The sequence below is a fragment of the Abramis brama genome (genome assembly GCF_963993115.1).
Source record: "Abramis brama genome assembly, chromosome: 13".
NCBI lineage: Eukaryota > Metazoa > Chordata > Actinopteri > Cypriniformes > Leuciscidae > Abramis > Abramis brama.
In genome coordinates this window covers 33,749,596-33,775,055 of record NC_139975.1, presented here as the reverse complement: position 1 = coordinate 33,775,055, position 25,460 = coordinate 33,749,596, and the positions used below count along the sequence as shown (strand labels likewise).

Below are 25,460 nucleotides of genomic sequence, written 5' to 3'. Positions count from 1 at the left end.
TGTCTGTCTATCACAGTTAAAAAGCTAACAGTGATGACTAAAGAAGGATGTTTGTGAGATTTATGAGGGACTATGAACCTGTCCGGGGTTGTATTGTGTGATGGAGCAGTTTCTGTTATAACGCCCTTTCCTTTGGCTTCGTCTCCGAGCACTTCCACGGTTCCCTTCAGCCGACCCGGTTTCCTCTTTCCTCCGTTCTCACAGGCGTCCGAAACCAGGCCACGGCTGTGCTGTGAATCAAGACAACACACACAGAGCATCAGTCAGATGCCACACACACACACACACACTCAAGGACAATCCTGAGACTGACACTGTTACACTGATTTACACTGGCCATGGACTCGGTTTTCATTTCTTGACCCACAGTTAGACTGGATTTGGTCTGTCAGTGTTTCATCTGCTGTAAATCTGCCATATTTCCTGATATTTCTACAGTGTTGAGGAACATAAACAGGATACCTCAGGAGGAAAAGGGTTGGACACCAAAGTAAAATATATAATTCATGACAGTAGATTTGCACAGCATTACATGGTAAAATATTAGATGGACTCAATTTTTACATTTTAAGAAACATTTTGTGGTGCTTGCTTGTGCAACGCGCTGAGGGAACATCTAAATCAATCCTCAGATCCCATGTTCGTTATGTTTCGTCATCTACAGCACTGATCTGACATTAATATGTTCTCAGACTTATTAATGATCAGGAGTTATTAATCCACCACCTGCACATGATGTCATTACAGTTTTTTTTATTCGCTTGGTACTATTTTCACAAGTAAGGTGTACATTTTCAAAACTCTTAGTACAAAAATACAAACTGATCACACTTGTAACACAGCTAGTCATTCTTTCAAAACCTGATATCATGCTTTCATTACAATTATACACTTTTCAGTCCACATAATCATTGTTTCAAACACAAGATTATTGTAATATGTCATGAGAACATTTGGTTTAATCACAGAAACACAACAGTATGATCTTCTTTCAGTTTAGTACTTTTAACAATCAGCTCATTCAACAGCAAACAATGCAAGATACATGTTTCAAATCACCGTTGTTGAAATAATTACAGTAATACAGTTGCCACATTAGAAGTTATTGAATCCATAATGTTGTTTGTAATAGTATCTATCCAGTGTGTTATCAAAAGGTGTGATGAAGTACAGCCATGAGGTTCTGTGCTAACAGAGTTTGCTGGCAATACAGTAAATGATTTCACTCTATACCATTTGACTGAATCTATACAGTAGTGGACCTTTACAGATGAAGGTTGAGTTACAGTAATCCGGCAGTCTCTACCATGGTAATCTGTTTAGAACTGATAAGAATGTAAATGTGTACCTTGAAATGCAATGTAAGTCGCTTTGGATAAAAGCATCTGCCAAATGCATAAATGTAATGTAAATGTTTACAGTATTGCATACATACTGTAATGTAAAATACTGTATTTGATGCCATCTGTCTCCCTTCTACTGATGCATCTCTGATCAATCTGATGTTTTACAGTCATTGACTGTTTCCTCTCCCTTATACTCTATTCTGCTTTACAGTATTTGCACAAATGGCAAATTTCTCTCTCTCTCTCTCTCTCTCTCTCTCTCTCTCTCTCTCTCTCACACACACATACACACACATGCATGTGAACACACTTTGAACATCGTGGTGGTTATTATCTATAAATCACTTATGTAAAAAGAATTCATTACATTTGGTTTTCCACATCGGAAATTGCAAACAAGTTCTATAGAAACTGTGTATTGAATCAATATCTATAGAAATATATAGGTGCACCAAATGATTCATTGATTAAACATTAAGATCAGTTGGATTAAATAATAGACAAATGTATTAAACTGAACAAGAAGAGCTTTATGAAAGGCAGTTACTGTGAATGAAACACTTATTTTGTGTTGTGAAAAGGATACTTTGTGATTTTGTGTATTGTACTTACACAATTGAAAACATGATGAAATGTTTGAAAAAAGTGCACTTTTGATGATCTGTCGTGATATTAGCACTAAGAGTTTTGAAAATGTACACCTAACTTGTGAAAATAGTACCAAAGCGAATAAAAAAAACTGTAACAACAGTTCTTTATTGTCAAACCAACGGATGTTACGGTTTCGAGAAAAGCAAGTTCTCTAACGATGCATTGTACAACTGAGCGCAACAATCGGTTCCGGAAGTAAAATCTCTATTCATTTTCTCCATAGGAAAACTGATTTTTAACGATAACTTAAACAGCTTTAAAGTCAGCCCTACTGTGAGCTACTGGGTTGTTAATCGATGGTATTTGCTGCTGTTGAAGTTGTCGACCTGCAATATTTCAGCTTATTTTTTAAAAAAAATAGTCGTGTTTAACAGTAGCTCAAACAGTAGAGCGTTGGTGCTTGTAACACCATGGTCATGGGTTTGATTCCCAGGGAAAGCAAGAACTGATAAAAATGTAAATGTATGCCTTGAAATGCAATGTAAGTCTCTTTGTGTAAATGTGAATTCCACCAATCAGAGATTTAATTTCCCTATGCTCCCAAAACAGACACACACACATATATTTATATATATTTAATCAACATTTGTAAATAAGTAGTTTTATATAATTATATTCCACCATTTTTAATTCAATTATTCTGTTGGCAATGATTCATAGGATTGCAGCTCTTTCCCTCATTAAAGCTGTAAGTTCACAGTCTTGTGCCTTTGTATTTTTGTCCGATTTTCAAATACTTTTTTGCTTCCAAAGGTTGTCATGTCATACTTCTCCTCCTAGCTGGTTGGTTTGGTTCATGGCTTATACCAGCTTTAATGAAGATCTTTGTTTAAATCCCAATGAGAGTGGAAGGAAAAATGACTAACAAATAACTGTTTACATGTGCATTACATCAATTGGCTGCGAACCAAATCAGTGTGTCAGTCCACATTCAGAAACTGAGAAAGCCACCGTGAGCATGACAGTCACAACAACAAAAAAACATTTCAGAGTTTCCAGAGGAGGCTGGTGGAGTAGCAGAGCTCAGACTGCCTCCAGAAGACGGGATGAGTGATAATCAGCGCTTGAACACACAGTATTGTGTGTTTGAACAGGGTGATTTCTGCACTCCGCCGATGACTGAACACATTGTTGCTCTTGCCTTACAAGGTGGGCTGGTTATGTAACGGCATTGAAAGTTTCTCTCTGGAAGAGGGGCAAAAACAGGGAATGACTTTCTGATGGGAATGAGGCACAATATTGGCTTGTTTGCCCAGAGTTGGACGTGGCTCAGATATGCCATGACTCCTGCTGGGGAGAAAACTGAATATATTATATGATTACAGCTGCCAGTATGGTGCCACGTGTTCTGAAATCATTTTTTAAAGTCCCCCTGTGGTGATAAATCCAGCTTTTAATGTTGTTTATGTGTCTATGTGGTGTTTTTAATACGCTTTAAGACAAACCATGTGTAAATTCATAAGTCAACACCATTGCTGAGTATTTTCTCCTTAAAACTGCAGTGAACCAAAGACAGTCTCAAACACACGCTTTGAAATCGCTGGTGTTTCTGACGTCACAAACTACCTTGTAACCAATCAGATCAACGTGTGATCGTCAACCAGTGGATCTCTGAGCTGAGTGAGTGGAGGCGGGGCTCAGTTGCATATTCATAGAACCGTCGAGTTACATTCAAGATATTTTAAGGCATGAAGAAATTTTTTTCACAGGAAAAAAAATTTAAATATGTAATTTTGGTGATCAAAGATGAGTTTTAAGGGATACAATGATTAACTACAGGGGGATTTTAAAGGCCCACTGAAGTGTCTTGGACCGCGCAGCTTTGTTTGATGCGTTGACGTAATTTCCCATATTAACCAACTGCAGAACCGCAGAACCATACGTCATAGCAGTGTGAGGACGACAGCGCCAGCCTAACAGTCTGATGCCGGAAGTGGGCGGGGTAAAAGCATCTAAGGGGTGGAGATGGGTAGGTTTAGGTATGGTATATGTAAGGTGGATATGTATGGTATTGTCAGACTGTCAGGCTGGCGCTGTCGTCCTCACACTGCTATGGCGTATGGTTCTGTGGTTCTCCGGTTCTGCGGTGAGACCTATCTCGTAATTTCCACTGAAACAGGAAGCTAAGGCGGGACGTATTGAATGGCTCCTCCCCCTTTTCAAATAGCCAATAGCGTTTAGTTTCCCTCACAGACTGACAGCACCATGGAAGCGAATCCGAGCGCTGATGATAGGCTGGATTCAACAGTAGAGGTGAGAATAAATTCTAGTCATTTCATTCTTAACCAACGTACAGTTAGAAAACTGAATAAAACTCGAGCGTTTGAGCAACCGAACACACTTCTCCAACACATATTGCTCCGGGACGTGTCAACGGTCGCTTCGGCCAGGTTGTGTTTATAGCAGAGGGGGCGGAGCTTTAGATTCTAGAGAGCATTTGATTGGACAGAAGATGTGATGAGAAGCTGAAGTCATAAAAATCCCTGATCCATTTTAGCATTTTTTGAATGCCTATTATCTCCTAAATGCTAATTTTGTCATTGTTTTGGAACACACCAGCTTATTTATAACCTTAAGACTAACATATTCATACTAAAAGTTAAAAAACGTTTGATATCAGGGGGCGTTTAAAGAGGGGTCAAACTTCTTTCAAAGGAGCAGATACCCACAAACCCTGCACTGGTAAACTGGTAATTTTTCTATCTAAAAGGAACCTTTTGCCTAGTCTCTTAAAAATCCCCCTGAAATGACTTATTGCTGTAATGAAGCAGCATCATTCAGGAAACGTTGTGTCAGTAGACACGCTGAGAGCTCCAGTCAGCACATGTAATCCTGTCTGAACAGACTGAACATCTCTGTGTGCTTTCAGTGCCGTTCACCCGTCACGCTGCTTCTAATGACACCGGGATCACAGCTTCTCTTTTAAAACACGTCAGGTGAAACAGCCAGCGTTTCTCAAGACAAATCTCTCAAAGCATCTCGCAAAAACAACACAGATGCAGACAAAAAGAGCAGGGGAAAAAAACGTGCAGCCTTTCCCCGACTGAAATTAAATAAAGATTAGTGTTTTAATGATTCATTATGTAACTCTGCATTCTGAAAACATTATGTACTAATCTAAACCTGACAAATTCGATGCCCTAACAGTTTTCCCTGAGGTGGAGGAGCGTCGTCTATGATGAAGCCATTATGATGGGGTGGAGACGAGTTATGTAACTGGAGAGTAAACACGCACGACTACACCTCTGACACCTTCATTAGTTTGGTCCAGGGGTGCGAGGTGCAGTAAAGGAGGATCAGACGGTCAGAGGGATATTTTACTCTTGGCACTCGCTGAAGAAGTGTTTCAGCTTTGACGCTTTCCACAACAATGCACAAAAAAGAGCTTGAAAATCACAATAAACCAAATCTATCATTTTATATATCACCAATGTATCACTTCATCACTTTAAAATCTTGTTTATCCACTAAAGGAAATAAATATATCACATTATGCATACATACATACCGGTCAAAAGTGTGGGCTCGGTAAGATTTATATTTTTTTATTTTAAAGAAACTAACCTTTATTGAGCAAGAATGTATTATTTCAGTTCCTTTGAACTTTCTTGTCATCAAACAATCCTGAAGAAAATGTGTACACGACTGTTTTCAACATTGATAATAATCAGAAATGTCTCTTGAGCAGCAAATCATCATATGATAATGATTTCTGAAGGATCATGTGATGATGAAAATTCAGCTTTGATCACAGGAATAAATTACATTTACTATATATTCACATAGAAAACAGCTGTTTTACATTGCAATAATATTTGATTTTTTTATCAAATAAATGCAGCCTTGATGAACATGAGAGGCTTCTTTCAAAAACATTTTAAAATCTTACCGATCCAAAACTTTTGTTTTTATGCATATGCATGTTTTATGCTTGTCTCCCATATTTGATTGTTTTTCCAGCAATAACTTTGGTAATAGAGTTTAGTGTTTGAGCTTTTACAAATGCAATGAATGCTATAATTTGAGTAAAAAGAGAGAAAATGGACTTAGCTTCTTTACTCTTCTTCATGCAATGCTGTAGAAAGGGTCCAAAAAAATGATCATTTGATCGTTCTTACTCCAAGGGACGTTGTACTTCTGCCTTTATTACTTTTTAAAAAGTAATGGGACACCAATAGTTGTGAATAATGCCATATAAATGTTCAAATCATGGAGCCATAGGAGCAGAGAAAGCACATGCTTTACACACGCCAGTTAAAGATGCTCACCTGAAAAGACGTCTGAAGTCTAGACAAACATGCATGCTTGAACAACCGCTCGAGGCCAATGTTCAAACTTGTGAATCCAACAGAAACATCACACAGTTTCCCATTTATGAAAGTGCAGGGGCTTCAGAAAAGCTGGAGTTTAAAAGGCTGCCTCTTCCACATACTTGTGCTGTTCGGGCAAACAAAATCCGACCTCAAAATAAGAGGCTATAAACGAGTAGACCGCCTGACATGTACGTTAACTAGAGGCCACAGCATGAATCAAACACGAGCACCTGATATTTAAGAGCTGGCAGATGCTGTGGTTCTGCCTAATGTTTTCTTCCTCCTCCAGGAACCGTTTGGCACGATGAGCGAGGATATGATGTGATGTGTCAAGTCGAAGCATGAATTACAGCTATGACCTTTAGCTGACTGAGAGTCGTCTCAATGAACTGTGGTGTTAACACACCATAATGCGCAGAGAACAGGCCACTGTGCCTTTCATATAATCTATATTGAAGCTGAGATTTACACTCAACAATGAAGTGGTTGTGATGATGGGCGAGTGGTATAATCCCTCCATCTGTTTTCCTGGGGGTTATCCATTATAAGGACAGAACAGCAGAAATTGGGAGGAGGACACATTCCCAAGACTCTGAGAGGAACATCCTTCCAGCATGAAGTCATGAGGAGAGGTTTTATTAGTGGGGTTTGAGCAGACTCCAAACTATGTACCATTCATGCTATCGTTTGCAAAATTTACTTAGAGTCAGTAAAAACGTTGGGTTATTACATTTTTTTAACCCAACCGTTGGGTTACACAAATTGGGTCAATAGGCTGGGTTATTTTCCAAAAATGTTGGGTCATTTTTTTTAAATCGTTGGTTAATTTCTAGTAATAACCCGGCTGATGGGTTATATACGTATGTTGTATGTACACTTGTGTATTTTGAATTTATGTACACAATTATGTTGGCTATATTTACATACAATTCTAGACTCCGCAATATTTAGTTTGTAATTTTAAAATGTATTTGTTGAGACATATTTATTGTGTTATACAATAAGCAATCTATATTTGAAAACAAAGTGTATTTTATTTATTAAAATAATGTCATAAATAAAAATAAATAGTTAACTTAACTGTTGGGTTACTTTTAACCCAATGCGTTGGGTTAAAATAACCCACAGTTGGGAAGGTGCTACACCACCACATAGTTGGGTTACTCGTTGGGTTATTTTTAACCTAACAATTTTTAAGTGAGTAGAGACCATAATTTCCCTGATCTGAGGTTAGTAGGCAAGCACTTAAATAAGTTTTAGGAGTTAAAAAGAGTTTGTTAAGGACATTTTGTAAAATGCCCACAGTAGAATTAGTGTGGTAGACTATAATAGATTTCATTGATACTGTAGATTCTATTGGGGAACAAAGGATTATTATAATAGGTGTGTTCAATAGTCCAGTTGCTGCCAAAACCAAAAATGCATGCAAGGAATGGAAGGCTCTTTAATAAGAGTTTGCATTGTGTTCAGATAATTCCCTCATTTTGGTTCATTCAGTTGTTACCAGACCTTAAAATGAGAAGAAGCATTGCTAACTCATAGTTTAATTTATGAGTAGTTCATTTATGCTGGATATGTACCCGAGCTATTGAGTCCGTAGCTGTCACAGTTCATGAATTCACTGCATTTTCCTTGTCTCGTGTGATTGTTGTGTTGTGTGTATTATTAGTGTGGGTGTGTCCTGCAGTCACGCTGATGATCATTAACTTACCTATAAATTCTCTGTGACTGGTGTCATCTGTTGTCAGAGCATTGTGGTGTTACCGGTGTCTGTTCCTGTCCCGTTTTGGCTGTCTCCTGTGATCTTCGTGCCTGTTGGATTGTTCGTCGTGTCTTCACTGCCGATGATCTTCGTCACTCTTCTGGATTCGGACTCCACTTCATCCACCACCCATCATCAGCCCGGTTGCCCGTCGAAGTCCCTGTGTCACTCTCCTGTGCAGTGTGTCGTATCTGTGTGGATCTGACCTCTCTGTTGATCTGTAAATAAACACACTTTTATCTGCATTTGCCTTTCGCGTTCATGACAGTAGCCATTTTAAAGAAACTGCTGAAGACACATCTTTTTCAGCAACACTTGATCCATTAATACTAACACTTTCTTTTCTTTTCTATATATCTATATTTTTTTATTATATATACTGCATTAGACTAAAATGAGACGGGTCACAGCACTTACATATTGTTGTCCTATTGTTAGTTTAACTGCTTCTATTGCTCTCCTCATTTGTAAGTCGCTTTGGATAAAAGCGTCTGCTAACTGATTAAATGTAAATGTAAATAGAAATTGCTTCCATCAGTGTTGCCCCTTGGAGAGGCAGGAACTGAAGGAAGGAGAGACAGGCCTCAGTAATGGGGGAGCTTTGACAGTTACAGATTTGAAAAACAAAAAGGCGGGAATAAGGAACCCTAAACTCTAACACAAAGAACCATTTCAGCACATAAAGGGTTCTTCGGGACGATACGGTTCTAAATGGAACACGTGTAAAGAACCTTTAAAGAACCATCTTTTTTAAGAGTTTATTAACATTATTTCACAGAAAAATGTTTTACAGCGTAGGCTATGCAAACATGTGCAGCAATGGGAATATGCATGAGAAGAGCTAACACAGTATAGCAGAGGTCTGGAGATATAAGGGTGCGTAGCAATGGTGAGAAACGGACTGTTTTGGTAGCACACATTTGCTCTCCTCACACAGTAGTAACCATGACAATGCAAATATCAAACTCTAAACCAACAGTTTACCTCACACTAAAGCACAATAAAAAGTGGGGGCTTATTAAAAACTCCAGAACTGAAATAGACGTGGTCATTGTTTTATGGGAACACTGAGCTGATACGACCTGAAATATGTGGGTCGCCTGATCTGAGAGAAGACCAAGGCAAAACAAATCCCGCTTTCCCTAAACTCTGCTTTCAGTGAGCTGGTCTGATAGACGACTTATACCAGTGACCCTCTTTCCATTCATGTGTTGCCTAAAATAGCAAGAGGTTGTGTGAAAGCCTGTGGATAAATGACACCGGACCCTTTAACGGGAGATCTAACCTGCCTCCGCCATCAGAGCCCGGCTTGCACAAAGATAAAAGATGTCAGATACAATCGCCCGAAACACGGCCATGACATCACTCGTGCACAAGAGCTTTTCCCAAGGCAACAGCCAAGCGCGATGGCCGGGTAAAGTGGGGCAATCTCGCACACTGAACCAACACACTCTGAAGCAGCCTTTCGAGCAGTGATGTCAACCCTTTCCCATACAGATCGGCTCTTGAGAGAGAAAAGTTAATGAGCCTCGCATCACAAGCTCGGCCTTTAGACACGTCAATCTGTCAGAGAAAGCTGAATTGATTTGGCTATGTTTACTTCCCTTAGCTTTTGGAAGACATGAAGCCTTGAGAACGGCAACACATCGGGATGACTTGGGCACTGGGTCAACTTACCCACACAAGATTTATGGGGGCAAAGCAACATGGTAGATTGACTGAAGAACGTTTAAAGTAAGCTCTGATTGAATTGACCCTGTGCACAAAGCTTTCTGCTGGGAGTGTGTGCAGACGAACTCGTGTGTACGTCATGCCCTCTGCTGACTGTTGCTGTTATTACACTAAAAAATATAATAATAAGCTGTTGAACAAACTTGTTTTAAGGAAAACTTTTCCACGAAATTAAATTACAATTTTCCAGCAAAATCGAATTAGTTTGAAATGATTTGTTGTAATCTTGTTGTATGAACTTAAAATCATTTAGTCAAGACTAAAGAAAATTGTGTAATTTCCTAAAGTTTTGCCATTCCTACTAGAGAACATTTTGGGTAACACTTTACAATAAGGTTCATTAGTTAACATTAGTTAATGTATTAATTAACATGAACTAACAATGAGCAAAACATTTTATTAATCTTTTGTTAATGTTAGTTAATAAGCTGTTCATTGTTTGTTCATGTTCACAGTGCATTAACTAATGTTAACTAATACAACCTTTGATTTTAATAACGTATTAGTACATTTTGAGATTAATATTAACTAAGATTAATAAATGCTGAAGAAGTATTGTTCATTCTTAGTTCATGTTAACTAGGGTAGTTAACTAATGAACCTTATTGTAAAGTGTTACCAAATTTTGTCATGTTAATAAATACGTTTAAATTTTGTCCTGCCTAAAATTGCCAACATTATAATTTTATCTAACTTGACTCTACAGTTACTTCCAATGAAAGTGAAATACTTTTGTTCAATTAAATTAAAACCACTTTTTACATAGTGGTCGTAACAATAAATATCAGCGTATGTAGGTCCAAGTGTGAGGTTTAATGCATACTGAGTGCCTAAACACAGTCATTCTTCTGCGTAATGTACCACATTGTAACAATTTTTTTTTTTAAATCGTGTTACTTTAGCATATTTTAATTAATTAAATTGAACAAGAGGCAAAAATTCATTTTTTAAATGTGTACTGGCCCTCAGGATTTAACTTTGAGACTGGATTCAAACAAGTTTAAATTGGTCAATTACCATTTTTTGTGACTTCTACTCATTATTTGTGTTCGTTTAGAAATGACTTAGTACTTTACTGTGGCACCAAAACAAGCGTGCATAGTTCTTAATGTATTAGTTTATATCACTGTCCATCACTGAACTTACTTAAGCTGGACTACAACACTATTTTCTTCTAGATCACAGCCAAAACAAACTTTGTTGCATTATTTTCCACAGTAAAGCTGCTTTGAAACAATTTGTATTGTAAAAAGCACTATATAATTAAAGGTGACTTGACTTATATAATTAAAAATAAATCAAATGTCAAAATCCAGTTCACCAAGTCAAGACATTGTATATTAAACATATCAACAAATTATAAATCTCCCGGACCTTGTAAAAGTAACAAAACTGCTGAATTTGCTGACAAAGAAATGCAGAAATATTAAAGCACTGAGACTGGATAAGTATGCAAACAATGTTTGAGTTTGTGAATGTCTGTTGGGTCACTATCGTTATCTTACTTGCAAATAAAACAAACACTGAAATAAAATAAAATGGAAAAAAGTGTGGTTCAACCTAAATTCACCTATTTTTTAAGACAAGATTTTAAGTTGGCTTTAACACAAGCCGACATAAAGTTTGTCTTTTAAACTTTTCAATCTATTCAATCGAATGGTAGATCTGCTCCAGTTTCTGATTTGTTGAGATATAGAAAGAGAAATCCAAAATCCCCTCTGTAAAAACCTTTAACTTTGTCAATGAAACAATTATTTTATCTGGCTTTATCAAATGTTTAAATTTGTGTTCTGGAAATTCATGCAAATTAGTGCAGATTTGATTAGGCAATGCCTCATTTGCTGCTTATTTAGACAAAACATTTCAGAAAATTTGCATTACAGAACAATTTTCGTGTAGGCCTACTGTGAAAGCAACGTTTATTTAGATAGTGCTTTATGCAATAAAGATTGTTCCAAAGCAGCTAAAGCAAAAGGGCCCATCAGCTGTTATAATCATAAGATAATATCTATTATTTAAATGTTTATTTCATTCACATGTAGTATCTTGCTTTAGTTCAAACATAGATGGTGTGAGGGAATGTAGTGCAAATAGTTCCCGCCTAAACTGTGTGTTGTTTGCACCCACACCCTTGCTTGGACGCGGCCATGTTTAATCTACCGCAATTTGATCTGTAGTGCTGCTCGCGCAATGATACAGCGCAGGAGGCCTAAGAGCAGTACATTTTCAGAGTACACAAACAGTATTAGGATTTGAAAAGAAAAACTAATATAGATGATAAAACATTTTTTTCTTCTATATCTGATATATGTACTAACGCAGAATTACCGATATTTGCTTTCATATTAGTTCTGTAGGAATCGCGCGCTATGGCTCTACTTTTTTAATACCCACGCCCCTCCTCCTCGAAAAAGAAGTTCCGGTCACATCCGCCATTTCGCTGGAGAGTGGAAAGCCATTGTTAGCTAAAAAATTCCGCCATGGTGAAAGTATCGAACATACATTCGCATGTTTAACTAGCCATCTATATTTGAGCTCTTAGACTCATAGATATATACTATTTGAACAAGTGACGTCGAGAAAAACGATTCAAGACGTTGGTCGTGCGCGTCAGATTCCGTGAATTTGTCCGCGTTCTCCTGTACTGCTAGTGTGTTAGCCTAGCAGCAGCAAGACCGCAGGCTGTTTACCGAAGATCTTTCGTCATAATAACTGAATCTGGTTTTAAACATATTAAGTAAATTCGAGACCTTTATATTTTACATCTTATATTAAACCGCGACACTGTCCGCCGCCCCGCAGGATTCGGTGAAGAGCGAAGGAGAGATGGCGAGCTCGGTGGGGAACGTGGCTGATAGCACAGGTAACCATGACAATAACGGCCGTTTTCGCCTTTGTTGATTATAATCTCCCGCTTTTATTCATTTGAAAACTAGCTTATTTGTGGCAGGGTTAATAACTCTGTGATACTGACCTCTTTGCATGTGTGTCATGATTAAACTGTCAAGTAGTTTGTCCAGGTAGATTTATGTGCAGATATTAATGGTAGTTATGAACCATTTCAGCAACACTAGTGAAATTAGAGTAGTAACTAACCTGGTTACGATGGCGTGAGTCTCTTCCATCTACTGTCACTGTTTACTTTATGGGCGGCTGTTTGTAATATGATCATTTGTTCACTCATAACATCTGATAATAGTCGATACCAGTAGTTGCACTGTGTGAATTAGGATTGTGCCATTCAGAATTGAAAATGACTTTTCCATTTCTAAATTTAAACAGAGGTTATAAAAGAGGGCCCAATTTACATTATGGAAATGGGCAGAAACTATTATAGTGTAGTGCAGTTATAAGCAGGCCTATTTCATTCTTCAGTGTGAAAACCTTTAAAGATGTTACTATATACAACATTTAGAAACTAAATGTTAATATTCTGTGTTTAAATGGCTAATTTCGGTTTCTCTTGTGTATAATTATTTTTTATTAATTGTATGAGCCATGATGGATACCTCGTTTCCCAGAATGCTTTAATTTTAAGTGGAGCCAAACGTATACCAAAGAATAACTGCATCAAAATAAGATCATGTCGTTGTGTTGTGTTGTTTTGCTTTTTTGGATGAATGAAATTCCTCACTTTTGTGATTGTGTTGTTGAATTATTATAAAATGCAAGGAAATTCCTCTTTCTGTCCCTCTTTACACTAATGAAATGAAAGGAAGCCAGTTCTTAAACTCTGAATTTTACCCAACCTAACGTTATATATGTTAATCTGTCCTTTGCACGTTCATAATATCACATCAGACTCCTCCATACCAGTCCTCATCTCTGTTTTTCATTTCCATCCCCATTCATTCCTTTTAATCCTTTACATCTGAGTTTAAAATTTATAACTTTTAGTTAAATAATTTTTTAATTCATTAACAATTTTGAAACATTATTAAAATCATTAATTTGAGTCGTTTTAGATCATCAGTTGCTGACTTTCGTTGGTAATTTTTCTTTTCTTTTTTTTATTATAATTTTTTTGATGTCAGTGCATCAGAAGTGCTATCATCCTTACTGGAACCATCAATGCTAGTTTTAGAAAATTTGCCTTTTTATGCGGTGATGGTTGTTGTTGTTAAAAACAGCATAAAAATGGTTCCACACTATAGTGTTATTTATAGTGCTGGGCAACAATTAGCCTAATCGCGATTAATCACATCCAAAATAAAAGTTTGTGTTAAAATATAATTATTTTGTGTATATATATACAAAATAATTATACACAGTACACACACACATATTATGTTAACACAAACTTTCATTTTGGATGCGATTAATCGTTTCACTAGTTTTTTTATAGTTTTTTTAACAGCACCGCTGTTCTTCTTTTTATTATTTTTATTATTTGACCTCATTTTCATTTCTTCTAACATGTTGTTTCCCCCCTCCTCTGGGTTGTGTTGGTGCTCCAGAACCAACCAAACGTTTGCTTTCCTTCCAAGGGTTGGCAGAGCTGGCGCACCGGGAGTATCAGTCGGGGGACTTCGAGGCGGCCGAGCGCCACTGCATGCAGCTGTGGAGGCAGGAGCCCGATAACACCGGCGTTCTGCTGCTGCTCTCCTCCATACACTTCCAGTGTCGCAGGCTTGACAGGTGAGACGGCGTCTGTCACGCTTCACGGTGGCGGTGTGGTGTTCGAGGTCTGTTGATTGGGTTTTAATCAATGCCTCAAGGGGTCAAAGGGGTCATGAATTGAGAAATCAAAGTCACTTCACAGCCTCCGAGGATCCCTCAAGGGATCTGCCCATATGTTGTTAAAGTCCCCCTGTGGTGTAAATCCAGCTTTTAATGTTGTTTATGTGTCTATGTGGTGTTTTTAATATGCATTAAGACAAACCATGTGTAAATTCATAAGTCGACAGCATTCCTGAGTATTTTCTCCTTAAAACTGCAGTGAACCAAAGACAGTCTCAAAAACACGCTTTGAAATCGCTGGTGTTTCTGACGTCACAAACTACCTTGTAACCAATCAGATCAACGTGTGATCGTCAACCAGTGGATCTCTGAGCTGAGTGAGTGAGTGGAGGCGGGGCTCATTTGCATATTCATAGAACCGCGGATACTAAATGAGGGTGTCGAGTTACATTCAAGATATTTTAAGGCATGAAGACATTTTTTCTTTTTTCTAGGAAAAACGTTTAAATGTGTCATTTGGGTGATCAAAGGTGAGATTTAAGGGATACAGTTATTGACTACAGGGGGACTACTGGGAAGAAATTCAAAATAAATGTTAAAGCAAGATGCCCTGTTGAAATATGTGAGATATATGGTGTATTTAAATTACAAATTTAAAACTTACATTAAAAAAATGATTCTGACAGTTGTGATGGCAGAGGAGAATCTATACGAGCGTCAGGTTTCTCTACAGGAAAGGTTTCCGCATAGGATACGATACGCCTGTGTATCCTCGTTCATCGCGGTGCCGTTCGAGTATTGAGATGTCCTTCAGGTTGGCTGATTTCTATCGGTTTCCACTCGCTGGAGGAGCGAGGAAACGAGGATCCATCTGATTGAGTATTGAGATGCATCCCTTGTTCTTGGGTTTTTTGCGCACATTATTCCAAAGAAGTTGTCTTTCTTATCTCGTATCAAAATTAAACAAACTCCTCTGCCTTTGAAACAACTTTCCTCATCTCTGGTTTACTTGGAGATGCGTCACATTACCGAAGCAAAATTAATTGCAGACAGCATTTCATGTTGAATTTAAATTAATATTATTGATTATTTTCAATTAATGGTCTTTGAACTCAGAAGTTGTAAACTATTTTTCTAAAAGCTCAAAATAAAATAGAAGTATAATCTCATCATCACTAGGGCTGCAACTAACAGTTATTTCGTTAATCTGGTAATTTGTTGATTATTTCTTTATATTAATTTGTTGCAAAATCCAAAACAAATTAATAGTTCAAAATTAATTTCAATCCATTATTTTAAAACATCCTGACCAATGTTCTCCAAACAATGTGCAATATACAATCTATGAAAACAGACATAGTGAAAGTATTTTATGTAGGCTATGCTATACATTATGTGCAGAAAATATAAAGATTGCGTTCTAAACCAAAAACAATTGTTTGCTTGCCATTTTAAAGCAGAAGTTAAAATGACCGTGTTAATAAACCAAAACAAGCAAAAAATGTTAATTTGTACGAGGTATGAGAAACACATTCACTCATCAGTCCCTTTACTGTTACTGGGCCCCGTTGACTTCCATAGTATTTTTCCCCTCAATGGGGTCCATCAACTGTTTGGTTACCCATATTCTTCAGAATATCTTAATGTTCAGCAGAAGAAAGAAACTCATACAGGTTTGGGACATCTTGAGGGCGAGTAAATGATGTCCTTTCAACAGAGACTCGCTTGATGTCAGACTGTGCTAAACTGAAACGCATGCGGGACAGAGCACGATAGGGTAAGCCGCAGTCAATGCTCATGCTTGTGTTTGCAGCTCTTGTTTTCTTACTTGCTCATCTTTCCCGCAGCGGCTCAATCTGTGTCCTCCGCTGTTTTCCATCGGCATTTTGTTCTTAGAAATGTGTTCTCTACTGTAGAGCAACGTGACTGACGTGCATGAGTTGCAGATGACAATAACCGATAATCAAATTCGTTCTTTGATTCATTCTTTCTAGTGGTGGAACGGATCACAAAAACCACGGTACGGATCATTTACAGTTTCTGAGCCACGGATTGGATCATTTTTCAGATCAGCAAAAAAAAAGAAGAATATATTCAGAATATATATATATATTCTGCTTTTTATTTTTACTTTTAACATTTTTAAAATATTTCTGTTTCGGGGAACAAGTGAGTAATAAAATAAGAACAAATACACAAATTACATCAGAGATGAAACTAAATAACAAAGTTACAAACAAAGCCTAACAGTAGTATTCAGGTACAGAAATTAATAATTAAGCCTAATTGTAAAATAACACTATTTGTTCACTCTAGAAATTAAATGTAGTTTCATATTTGTTAACTGTATTTTGTCGTTTTATTAATATTAATGACAGACAACAGGAGGAATATTAGGCTGCTGTCACTTTAAGACCGACTGAGTAAACTGACAAACATCCGTTTCTTTCTCAACTGTTCACTTCTGACAGAACCGAGAGAAAACTTGCAGAGACGGGCATTTAGACACGATTTGGTGTTTATGTGTCCATTCAAGGGCAAGGAAGCACGAAAGAGGAATCAATTCAGTGTTCGAGCGCTGTCTGAAACACACACACACACACTCACTCTCTCTCTCACTCTCTCAGCGAGCAGTTAATGCACGAATCACATGCGTGCCGAACCGCGGGGCAACTGGTCCGTACGGATCAACTGCGATCAGTTGCACCCCTAGTACTTTTATTATCAATTTTAATGATTAGTTATTGCAGCCCTAATAATTGACAATTCAAACACGTTTTCTTTTCTATGACTTGCTGTCAGTTTCCACAGACAATAATTATGATCATCCACACTGTACAATGACTGGAAAGCACACTTGCAGTAGAAACAAGAGGGCAGCTCTGTGAAAAAAGTGTAAAATCTGAAAATATGTGAGAGTTTCTGAAGGTATAAAAATTAAAGATAGCTGTAATTAATAGCATGTCCAGAAATAACGTGGACCGTTTCTTGATGAGAACAGTACAGGGAGTGCGCTTGGTGGATATAACGGGAACGTGTCTTAATTTTGGTTGTGTGTGCAGGTCGGCCCACTTCAGCACGCTGGCCATCAAGCAGAACCCCATGCTGGCTGAGGCGTACTCTAACCTGGGCAATGTGTACAAGGAGCGGGGTCAGCTGCAGGAGGCCATCGAGCACTACCGCCACGCGCTCCGCCTCAAACCGGACTTCATCGACGGATACATCAACCTGGCAGCAGCGCTGGTGGCAGCAGGAGACATGGAGGGAGCCGTTCAAGCTTACGTCTCCGCTCTCCAGTACAACCCTGTGAGTTCAGCCTTCAGTCCAACATTTCATTTAAAGGTGCTCTAAGAGATGTCACACGATTTTTAGGCCAAAACATTTTTTGTCACATACAGCAAACATCTCCTCACTATCCGCTAGCTGCCTGTCCCCTGAACACACTGTAAATAAAATGCAGTCTCTGTAGACAGCCCAGGCTCCACAAACGGCAACAAAAACAAACTGGCCTAGCCTGGACCACGAAACATAACAAACAGTTTTCCAGCCAATAACCGACAAGAATGATTTGGAGGTGGGGGTTGGTGGGTTAGTGCGCGTGCACATGAAAGGGGGGTGTGTGGAGTGGAGGAGAGAGAAGCATGAAGAGGGAAGTTAGCTAGAGGAGAGATGTCCTAGACAACGACAAACGTTCAAATTTTATATTCTTGAGAATTTTCAATATGGCCGACACACGACCAAAGAGATGGCGTTCCGATGAACAAATAACAAAGAATTTGAGGGAAAAAGAGAAGGAATGCACAAAGTCCCAAATTTACATCGGAAAAGTGTTCAAAAGGTGGCGAGAACTCCGCTGGCAGAAGGGCTTCCGATCCGACATTCAGGTGGCTCTGTTTTTGCTGGACAGGTGGGTAAACCCAGTTGTTTCTTTTTTTTTTTAAATGGTTCATGACTGTTTCAGGAAACACGGAAGGGAGGGGGAGGGGGAGGGGACGGGATGAGGAGGAGAGAGGGTCGAGCTAGCCTTGGTTTTGTTTGACAATACTTTGAACGTCAACAAGAAGTGACGTCACCCAACATTGCTTAGAGCACCTTTAATGTTCAACAGTATTATTGATCTGCCTGCACTGACGCCATTATATGAGAACTGAACTGAGCTGGATGATGACACGGTTTTCTCCAGAGCGGCTGTATATTATAAATGAACTAAATTAATAACTGTTTTACACCAGAAATGAACCATCACTGAACTTACTTAAGCTGGACTGTGAGACTATTTTCTTCTAGAAACAAACTTTTTTGCATTATTTTCATGTTATCACTGTAAAGCTGCTTTGAAACAATCTGTATTTTAAAAAGCGCTATATAAATAAAGCTGACTTGACTTCAGACGGTGGGATGTAGCTAGAAATGATCATTTTGATGATATGCAATATCTCGTTCAAGAATGAGGCAGTTGTTTATGAATGGGTCATTGAATCTTTGAACCCATTTGTTCAAAACGCAGTAATAAAACATGGCTTAGTGTTGCTGTGATCTGCTGGTGCGACCAAAATTTGGTTAGCAGTTGCGCTGGCGTGACCACCACAACGTTGCCCAACATCAAATGGCAAACGTAATTTATAACATAAAAAACGTATTTAAAAATGTATATATTTCCATTAATGTATGATTTGCTAGGCAATATTTGGTCGAGATACAACTATTTGAAAATCTGGAATCTAAAGGTGCAAAAAAATCGAAACATTGAGAAAATCGCCTTTAAAGTTGTCCATTTATGTTGGCGATTGTGCTGCATTCACTCACAAAAATAAATGTTTTATATATTTACGGTAGGAAATTGACTAAATATCTTCATGGAACATGATCTTCACTTAATATCCTAATGATTTTTGGCCTAAAAGAAAAATCGATAATTTTGACCCATATCTCTTGGCTATTGCCACAAATATACCTGTGCGACTTGTGATCCAGGGTCACATATATTATTATTCACTATCGATCACCACTTAGACTAAATGAAATAAAATCAGAGTAATTCTTGCGTTTTGGTGATTCCCTAGTTATTTTTTTGTTATTGACGTTGTAGTCAGGCTAGTAAAATTTACTTTTACTTGCCTCTTCAAAAAACACACTTGTTTTAGACAAGCGTTAATGTCGAACCCTGCTTAATAAAAAAGATAGTCATCCCGTTTTTCACTTAATAAACAAAGTGAGAATGATATCTAACCATTTCAGAATCACTTATGTATTATTATTTATATTAATAAAATATTTCAGAACATATTCATCAAATATTGCATACATTGAAAATATTATATATCGCCCAGCCCTAGTGTGTTTTGTATGTATTAGCTGATCATGGATTGTGTTTCTCGTTCTTGCAGGATCTGTATTGTGTGCGCAGTGACCTGGGGAACCTGCTGAAGGCGCTGGGGCGTCTTGAAGAGGCAAAGGTATGTCTAAATATGTCGGCCCTTGCACGTTTACATAATGATTTCTTTTGTTTTTTTAGTATACTCATAGCTCTAGATCATAATCCCCTGTCAGACACCTAGCCATTCTTGTTCTTTGGGGAGTGAGTGTTGAGCTTCCCCCCCCCATCCCCCCATCCCCCCCCCCCCCAGTAAGTGCTTGTCAGCACACTTAAGAGCGTGCTGCTCATTTTATGTCCCCACATCAGCACTCTTTACCATCCTACAGGCCTCACTAGATCAGCAGAGTGAACCAAAGCCACCTGCATCTCACCTAACTAGTCAAAAACAATCTCTTTATTTACTTGTTATTAAACAAGGTTAAGACCCCTTTACCCTCTTCTCACTCTCTTTTTTGTTTGGTTTTGTTACTCATTTTGGATGGCTAGATTAGCGACACGCCCCCTCTGTCCACCCCTTCTTTTAGCCCTCTCTCACTCCAACGCTTCTCTCAGTCTAAACACTTCTTCATCCTGGCCCCGGCCAGCCCTCGCTCACCCCCACACACAAAGGAAGAAAGGCTGGGCTATTCTGTGTCTTGCCAAACTGGGGCTCCTAAAACACATGCTGCAGTTTTGGCATGCTTTTTCTTCTTCCCTGTAGTCTCTCGGAGGGATTTCGCTGGCTCGGTCTTTGGGGGGCAAATAAATGGACTGATGAAGGTAGTGGTATTTGCTGTGCAAAAAATAAGATGGCTTCTAACCCGTAACCATGTAATTCTGTTAATTTAGGTTATTCAAAACCATTAATCGCCTTCAAAAGTTGAAGAGATAAGCTTGGATTTGGATTTGCTTCTCCAGCTTTACGAGGCCCTAGTAAACGCCTTCTTTGAGGCAGCGTGGCCGTTGATGATTTCGGTGGGTCTTTGGGAGTCTAACCTGATGTTGTAGAGAGATGGGTTGAAGCCCTCTTATTTGGTGCCCAGGGGTGCGGAGTGGGGAAGAGTACGAGGGCGCCAGCGGCCCCCCAATTGCTCTGTCGCTCCCAACCCCGCGCGCTCGCTTAGGGCCCGTGGAGTGTGCGCGCGTCGAACTGTCTGTCTGACCCCTCAGTCGAGCCAAAAGCTGCTTCTCAAGGCCTTCACAGTGAAATTTGACTAGAGCTTGTATATTTCGGCCTGTTTTCCCTCAGTTCAACTTCACATCCCCCTGTTTTAGAGACATCTGAAATGTGGCTAACTGGGTTCGGGAGGGTTTATGTGTTCCCAACACTGTGCATCAGCCCTGGGCTGTGCCAGGCAGACAGATCGCTATTTGCACTCCACTGCACGCGTCAGACACCATGATAGAGAGAGAGAATTATACACGCGCGACACAAGCGTTGACCTCTTTATTTCAGAGCTGTGGAGGCTTCTAGATGAGTATGAAGTCCTTAAACACCAAGGCTTTTTTTCCCCCCCTTATCCATTGGCCAGGAGTCAAGAAAGCAGGAAAGGATAAAGGTATTAAACCATGTAAACAAAGAATACAGAAAAGGAAAACTATCTTTGATTACATTTCTTCCCCCTGGTATGTTCTGATTTATTAATAACATTCCCAGAGCAATGTGATCAGTTCATTTGGGTAAGATCAAGCCAGTTCGCCTTCCTCTTTTATACCTGTACTTGAAAATGTGGAACGGTTATGAACAGTTTGAGTCTGTGTGTAAATCTCAACTCAAAGCCTTTCTTCACTCCCTTGCGAACATATATTCCTGTTTGTAAAAAATGTAAAACCCTTTTCATTGCATGGGTTTAAACTGATGTTAGGTCATTTTTATATTTCGTTTTCTCCTTTTTTGGTTTTTTTGTCTTACTTGTTTTGCTTTGTCAATACAAGTTTTGATATCGATATGAAATGTCAAACTTTTACTAACGCTCTTGTTTTCTTATTTTGTCTCTTTTGGTTTTCCACCACTGATATTGTTATTGAGAAGGTTTCAGGTGGGTGACAGTATTCCTGCGTAGGTGCGGTCCGGTGGACAGGAACACTAGGACTATCAGTCTTCTCCTCTTCCAGCTGTGGCCGCCCCCCCCAGACAAAGTCCCAAAATATGGTAACGGGTTTGTAACAAAACAGAAAGAAAAACACCTTACTCCAATGCCTGAGTTCTTCTGTCTTGTGGCTTCCTTTGAAGAAGAACACAAAAACAAGGAAAAACAAAACCATAGTATTGGTAACAAAACCCAAGTTTTATTAGCAAAGAACAATGATTGGATGCTGTATGCAAATACAAAAAGCACAGTAAGAACCCTCTAACTCTCTTACTTGTTGATATTTTTTTCCTGTTCATTTTTGGATTATGATTTATTTTTTCTCCTTTATTTGGAGTTGCAGACGATGCGCTGTGAGTCTGCAGCGACGCAAGGGCTGCGCAGCGACAAAACCGCGACCAAAACGCGCGCGCTTGAACCGCACTTTCCCCTTCCCTCGACCCCCGGCTTGCGGGTTGCAGACCTGCACGCCCTTTTCCTGCTAGCATGGCACCCAGTGGCTACACAGCCCTGAACATGACTCTATTGGCATGACGAACATCTCCTTTAGGGCTTTAATGGATTTGGCCGTGGGAAACGAACTCTAGTCGAGTGCCTCAAAGGGTAGAGAGTTTCATAGTTTCGTGTGCCAGTCTGGTTGGGAGTGGGATCGCTCCAGGTCTGCAGTCTTCACCCTGAGCTGGCGTTAGCGCAGGCGAATGCGGGCGCTAGCGGAAACTGCGCAAGCGGCAATCTCAGTGCGGGTTGCCCGCGTGGCTTTGTGCGCTTGCATTACAGGGACCTCCACCTGCACACCGCACTTGCATTTAAGGTTGTGGGAATTAACTGAAGTCGTGTAAGGTCAATGATCTAAAGCCGTCTTCTCGGCACTCAATGTGTTTTATTTCTCTAGTCATGTAAAGTTAATGTGAAACTGCATAACTGAAGAATGTAAGTCTGAGTGTAGGTGTTGGTTGGATTTGCGCAGCGTAGGAAAAGTGTGCAGCTTAGCGCGGCAGATCTGGCGCACGCGAGCCCATGCTGCAGACTCACTTTTTGCTTTTTGTGAGAATAGATACTAACTCTATTTCTGTCTGCCCTTTTTGTTTTTTCTTCCTTTTTATTTGATCTTTTGTTTTTTTTCTTTTACAACCCCCTCCCCTGTCTACTCTCCGTTCTTCTCTCTACCTCCTCCTCCTCCTCTTCCTCCTGTTTTTATTTTATTTTCACTGTTAACCTGTTCAAGGCTTGTTACCTGAAAGCAATCGAAACTCAGCCAAACTTCGCCGTGGCCTGGAGTAACCTGGGCTGCGTGTTCAACGCCCAGGGAGAGATCTGGCTGGCTATACATCATTTTGAGAAGGTTGGTTGTGTATGACAGTCCCACTTGAGATGAATGATATGAATGAGCGCCATGTTCACATGGGCTGTTCTATGGGTTTACAGGCAGTGACCTTGGACCCAAACTTTTTGGATGCTTACATCAACTTGGGCAACGTTCTGAAAGAGGCTCGTATCTTTGACAGGTAAACAGTCACTTCTTCTGTCACTGCAGTTCCAGGATTACAGTCCTGGAAAACCCCTGAAAACGCCGTATTTATGAAAACGTACTTGAAAAGTGCTTGAATTAGACAATATATGTGAAATTAGTGTTTAATTTGATTGATAAAACAATCTTTTCACGCAAAATTAACGCTGTAGTCCGTCTCTGATATAGATATAGAGCCATTCTGCATGCCTATGAGTGATGTTTCTCATATAAATATCCAAGTCTCTGACACAGCTTTAATTTTTCAGGTAAATCATATATTCATGAGGAAAAAAAATCAGTTTGAATAAGGAAAGCTATATCTAGTATCCTTTCAATGATTAAAGTTTCCACAGTCATTGCATGTGCTGCACTTTATTTTATTTAGTTTAGTACTATTTTAGTACTTTTTATTTATCTGTGTACCTTTTTTTTTTCTTTTTTTTGAAGGCTTAGTGAGATCTCTGATTGTATTCACTTGAATTCCTTTAAAGTCCTGGGATTTCGTTTTGCAGTGTGTGTACGAACCCTCTCTGCCTCTTTCAGCCGCTCTGATTGATGTCATTTCCCCCACAGAGCCGTGGCTGGTTATCTGCGTGCCCTCAGCCTGAGCCCGAACCATGCTGTTGTTCATGGAAACCTGGCGTGCGTGTACTACGAGCAGGGTTTGATCGACCTGGCCATCGACACCTACCGCCGTGCCATCGAGCTGCAGCCACACTTCCCTGATGCGTACTGCAATCTCGCTAATGCGCTGAAGGAGAAGGGCAATGTAAGAAACTATATTCAGGACCAGAAATTAATAATTAAGCCTAAATGTAAAATAACACTATTTGTTCACTGTAGAAATTAAATATAGTTTCATATTTGTTAAAGCTGTATTTTGATGTTTTATTAACATTAATAACCGTACGGATCAACTGCGATCCGTTTCACCCCTGATGTCTGTATTCATGTCTTCATCTTGCTGATAGCAGATTTCTTTTGGTCAACGAGGCGAATCCGCTTGAACCCGTTGCAAACTATTTTGTCCTCTTGTGAAATGCTCAAATGTGTGGATTCCTATTGAATGAACTGAATTGCCCATGAAAGTTTGCAGAACAGCGGTAAATGAGCGGTCCAGTACCTTTAAAGTCAGCCGCTAACTTGCACATTTCCTGTTAGGTTTCTGAAGCTGAGGAGTGTTACAACACTGCTCTCCGCCTGTGCCCGACTCATGCCGACTCCCTGAACAATCTGGCCAACATCAAGCGTGAGCAAGGCAACATTGAGGACGCTGTGCAGCTCTACAGGAAAGCACTGGAGGTGAGGGGACCAGTGACGTCCACTGGAAACACACATCCGTTATTATGTGCCTTTAAAAAAGTGATTGGTTTTTAATCATGTCTTGGTTTTCTTTGTTGTAAAGGTTTTCCCTGAGTTTGCTGCCGCCCATTCAAACCTGGCCAGTGTCCTGCAGCAGCAGGGGAAACTTCAGGAGGCTCTCATGCACTATAAGGAGGCCATCAGGCATGTTCTTGTGTCTAGATACACTCATATGTTGTTTAGTACAGAGGGTTTGCACTGACGTCACTCCCTCAGCCGGACTGAGTGGCAGAAGAGCTGCTGTGTGACTGGAGTTAATAGAGGAAACTGCGAAAACACGAGTTAAACAAACCATTCTCAGCTTAAACTAAAGGCTGATCTCCATATAGTGTTTCTTACAACTTACCAAAGATCCAGTGATCCAGTGATCCAGTGATATTGACATGCATCAGGAATCCTGTTTCCTGACATTTATATGAGCCTGATTTCAACACCGGGGAAATAAAGCAAATTTGCCTGTGAACAATTTAAATAAATACAATATAGGTGTAAATCCACATATAGGTGTAAATCCCTAAAACTTGTATAGTTTTTTGTCAGTGTTTATTTAAAAATGTCCAATTATGCTGAATATACGAGGGTAAATATTTAATTGATGAGTTGTCAATACAATATATAACAATACAATATATAGGGAATGATTTTACCCCATAATTCAG

The 25,460-nt window shown here is 39.2% G+C and overlaps 1 protein-coding gene and 1 long non-coding RNA gene across 3 annotated transcripts in view; one reads left to right on the top strand and one right to left on the bottom strand.

The window, feature by feature from the left end:
* Positions 1 to 2,625: 2,625 nt before the first annotated feature.
* On the bottom strand, positions 2,626 to 12,955 carry LOC311095497. Its single transcript, XR_014608841.1, has 3 exons — positions 12,900 to 12,955; positions 8,022 to 8,290; positions 2,626 to 3,182 (listed from the first exon to the last, which is right to left on the bottom strand). It is a non-coding gene; the product is annotated as an uncharacterized lncRNA (long non-coding RNA).
* The window catches only part of LOC311095483 (UDP-N-acetylglucosamine--peptide N-acetylglucosaminyltransferase 110 kDa subunit), a 30,238-nt gene continuing 17,012 nt past the window's right edge, over positions 12,235 to 25,460 (top strand). The window contains exons 1-9 of one of the 2 annotated variants that reach the window (XM_084134012.1): positions 12,235 to 12,666; positions 14,291 to 14,441; positions 17,546 to 17,789; positions 19,871 to 19,939; positions 23,155 to 23,271; positions 23,355 to 23,434; positions 24,013 to 24,208; positions 24,601 to 24,741; positions 24,845 to 24,945. In XM_084134012.1, the coding sequence (XP_083990138.1) occupies positions 12,630 to 12,666; positions 14,291 to 14,441; positions 17,546 to 17,789; positions 19,871 to 19,939; positions 23,155 to 23,271; positions 23,355 to 23,434; positions 24,013 to 24,208; positions 24,601 to 24,741; positions 24,845 to 24,945 (1,136 nt within the window). In that variant the 5' untranslated portion in view covers positions 12,235 to 12,629. Of the gene's footprint in view, positions 12,667 to 14,260; positions 14,442 to 17,545; positions 17,790 to 19,870; positions 19,940 to 23,154; positions 23,272 to 23,354; positions 23,435 to 24,012; positions 24,209 to 24,600; positions 24,742 to 24,844; positions 24,946 to 25,460 lie in introns of both variants that reach the window. The other variant, XM_084134011.1, reaches the window with a different exon arrangement.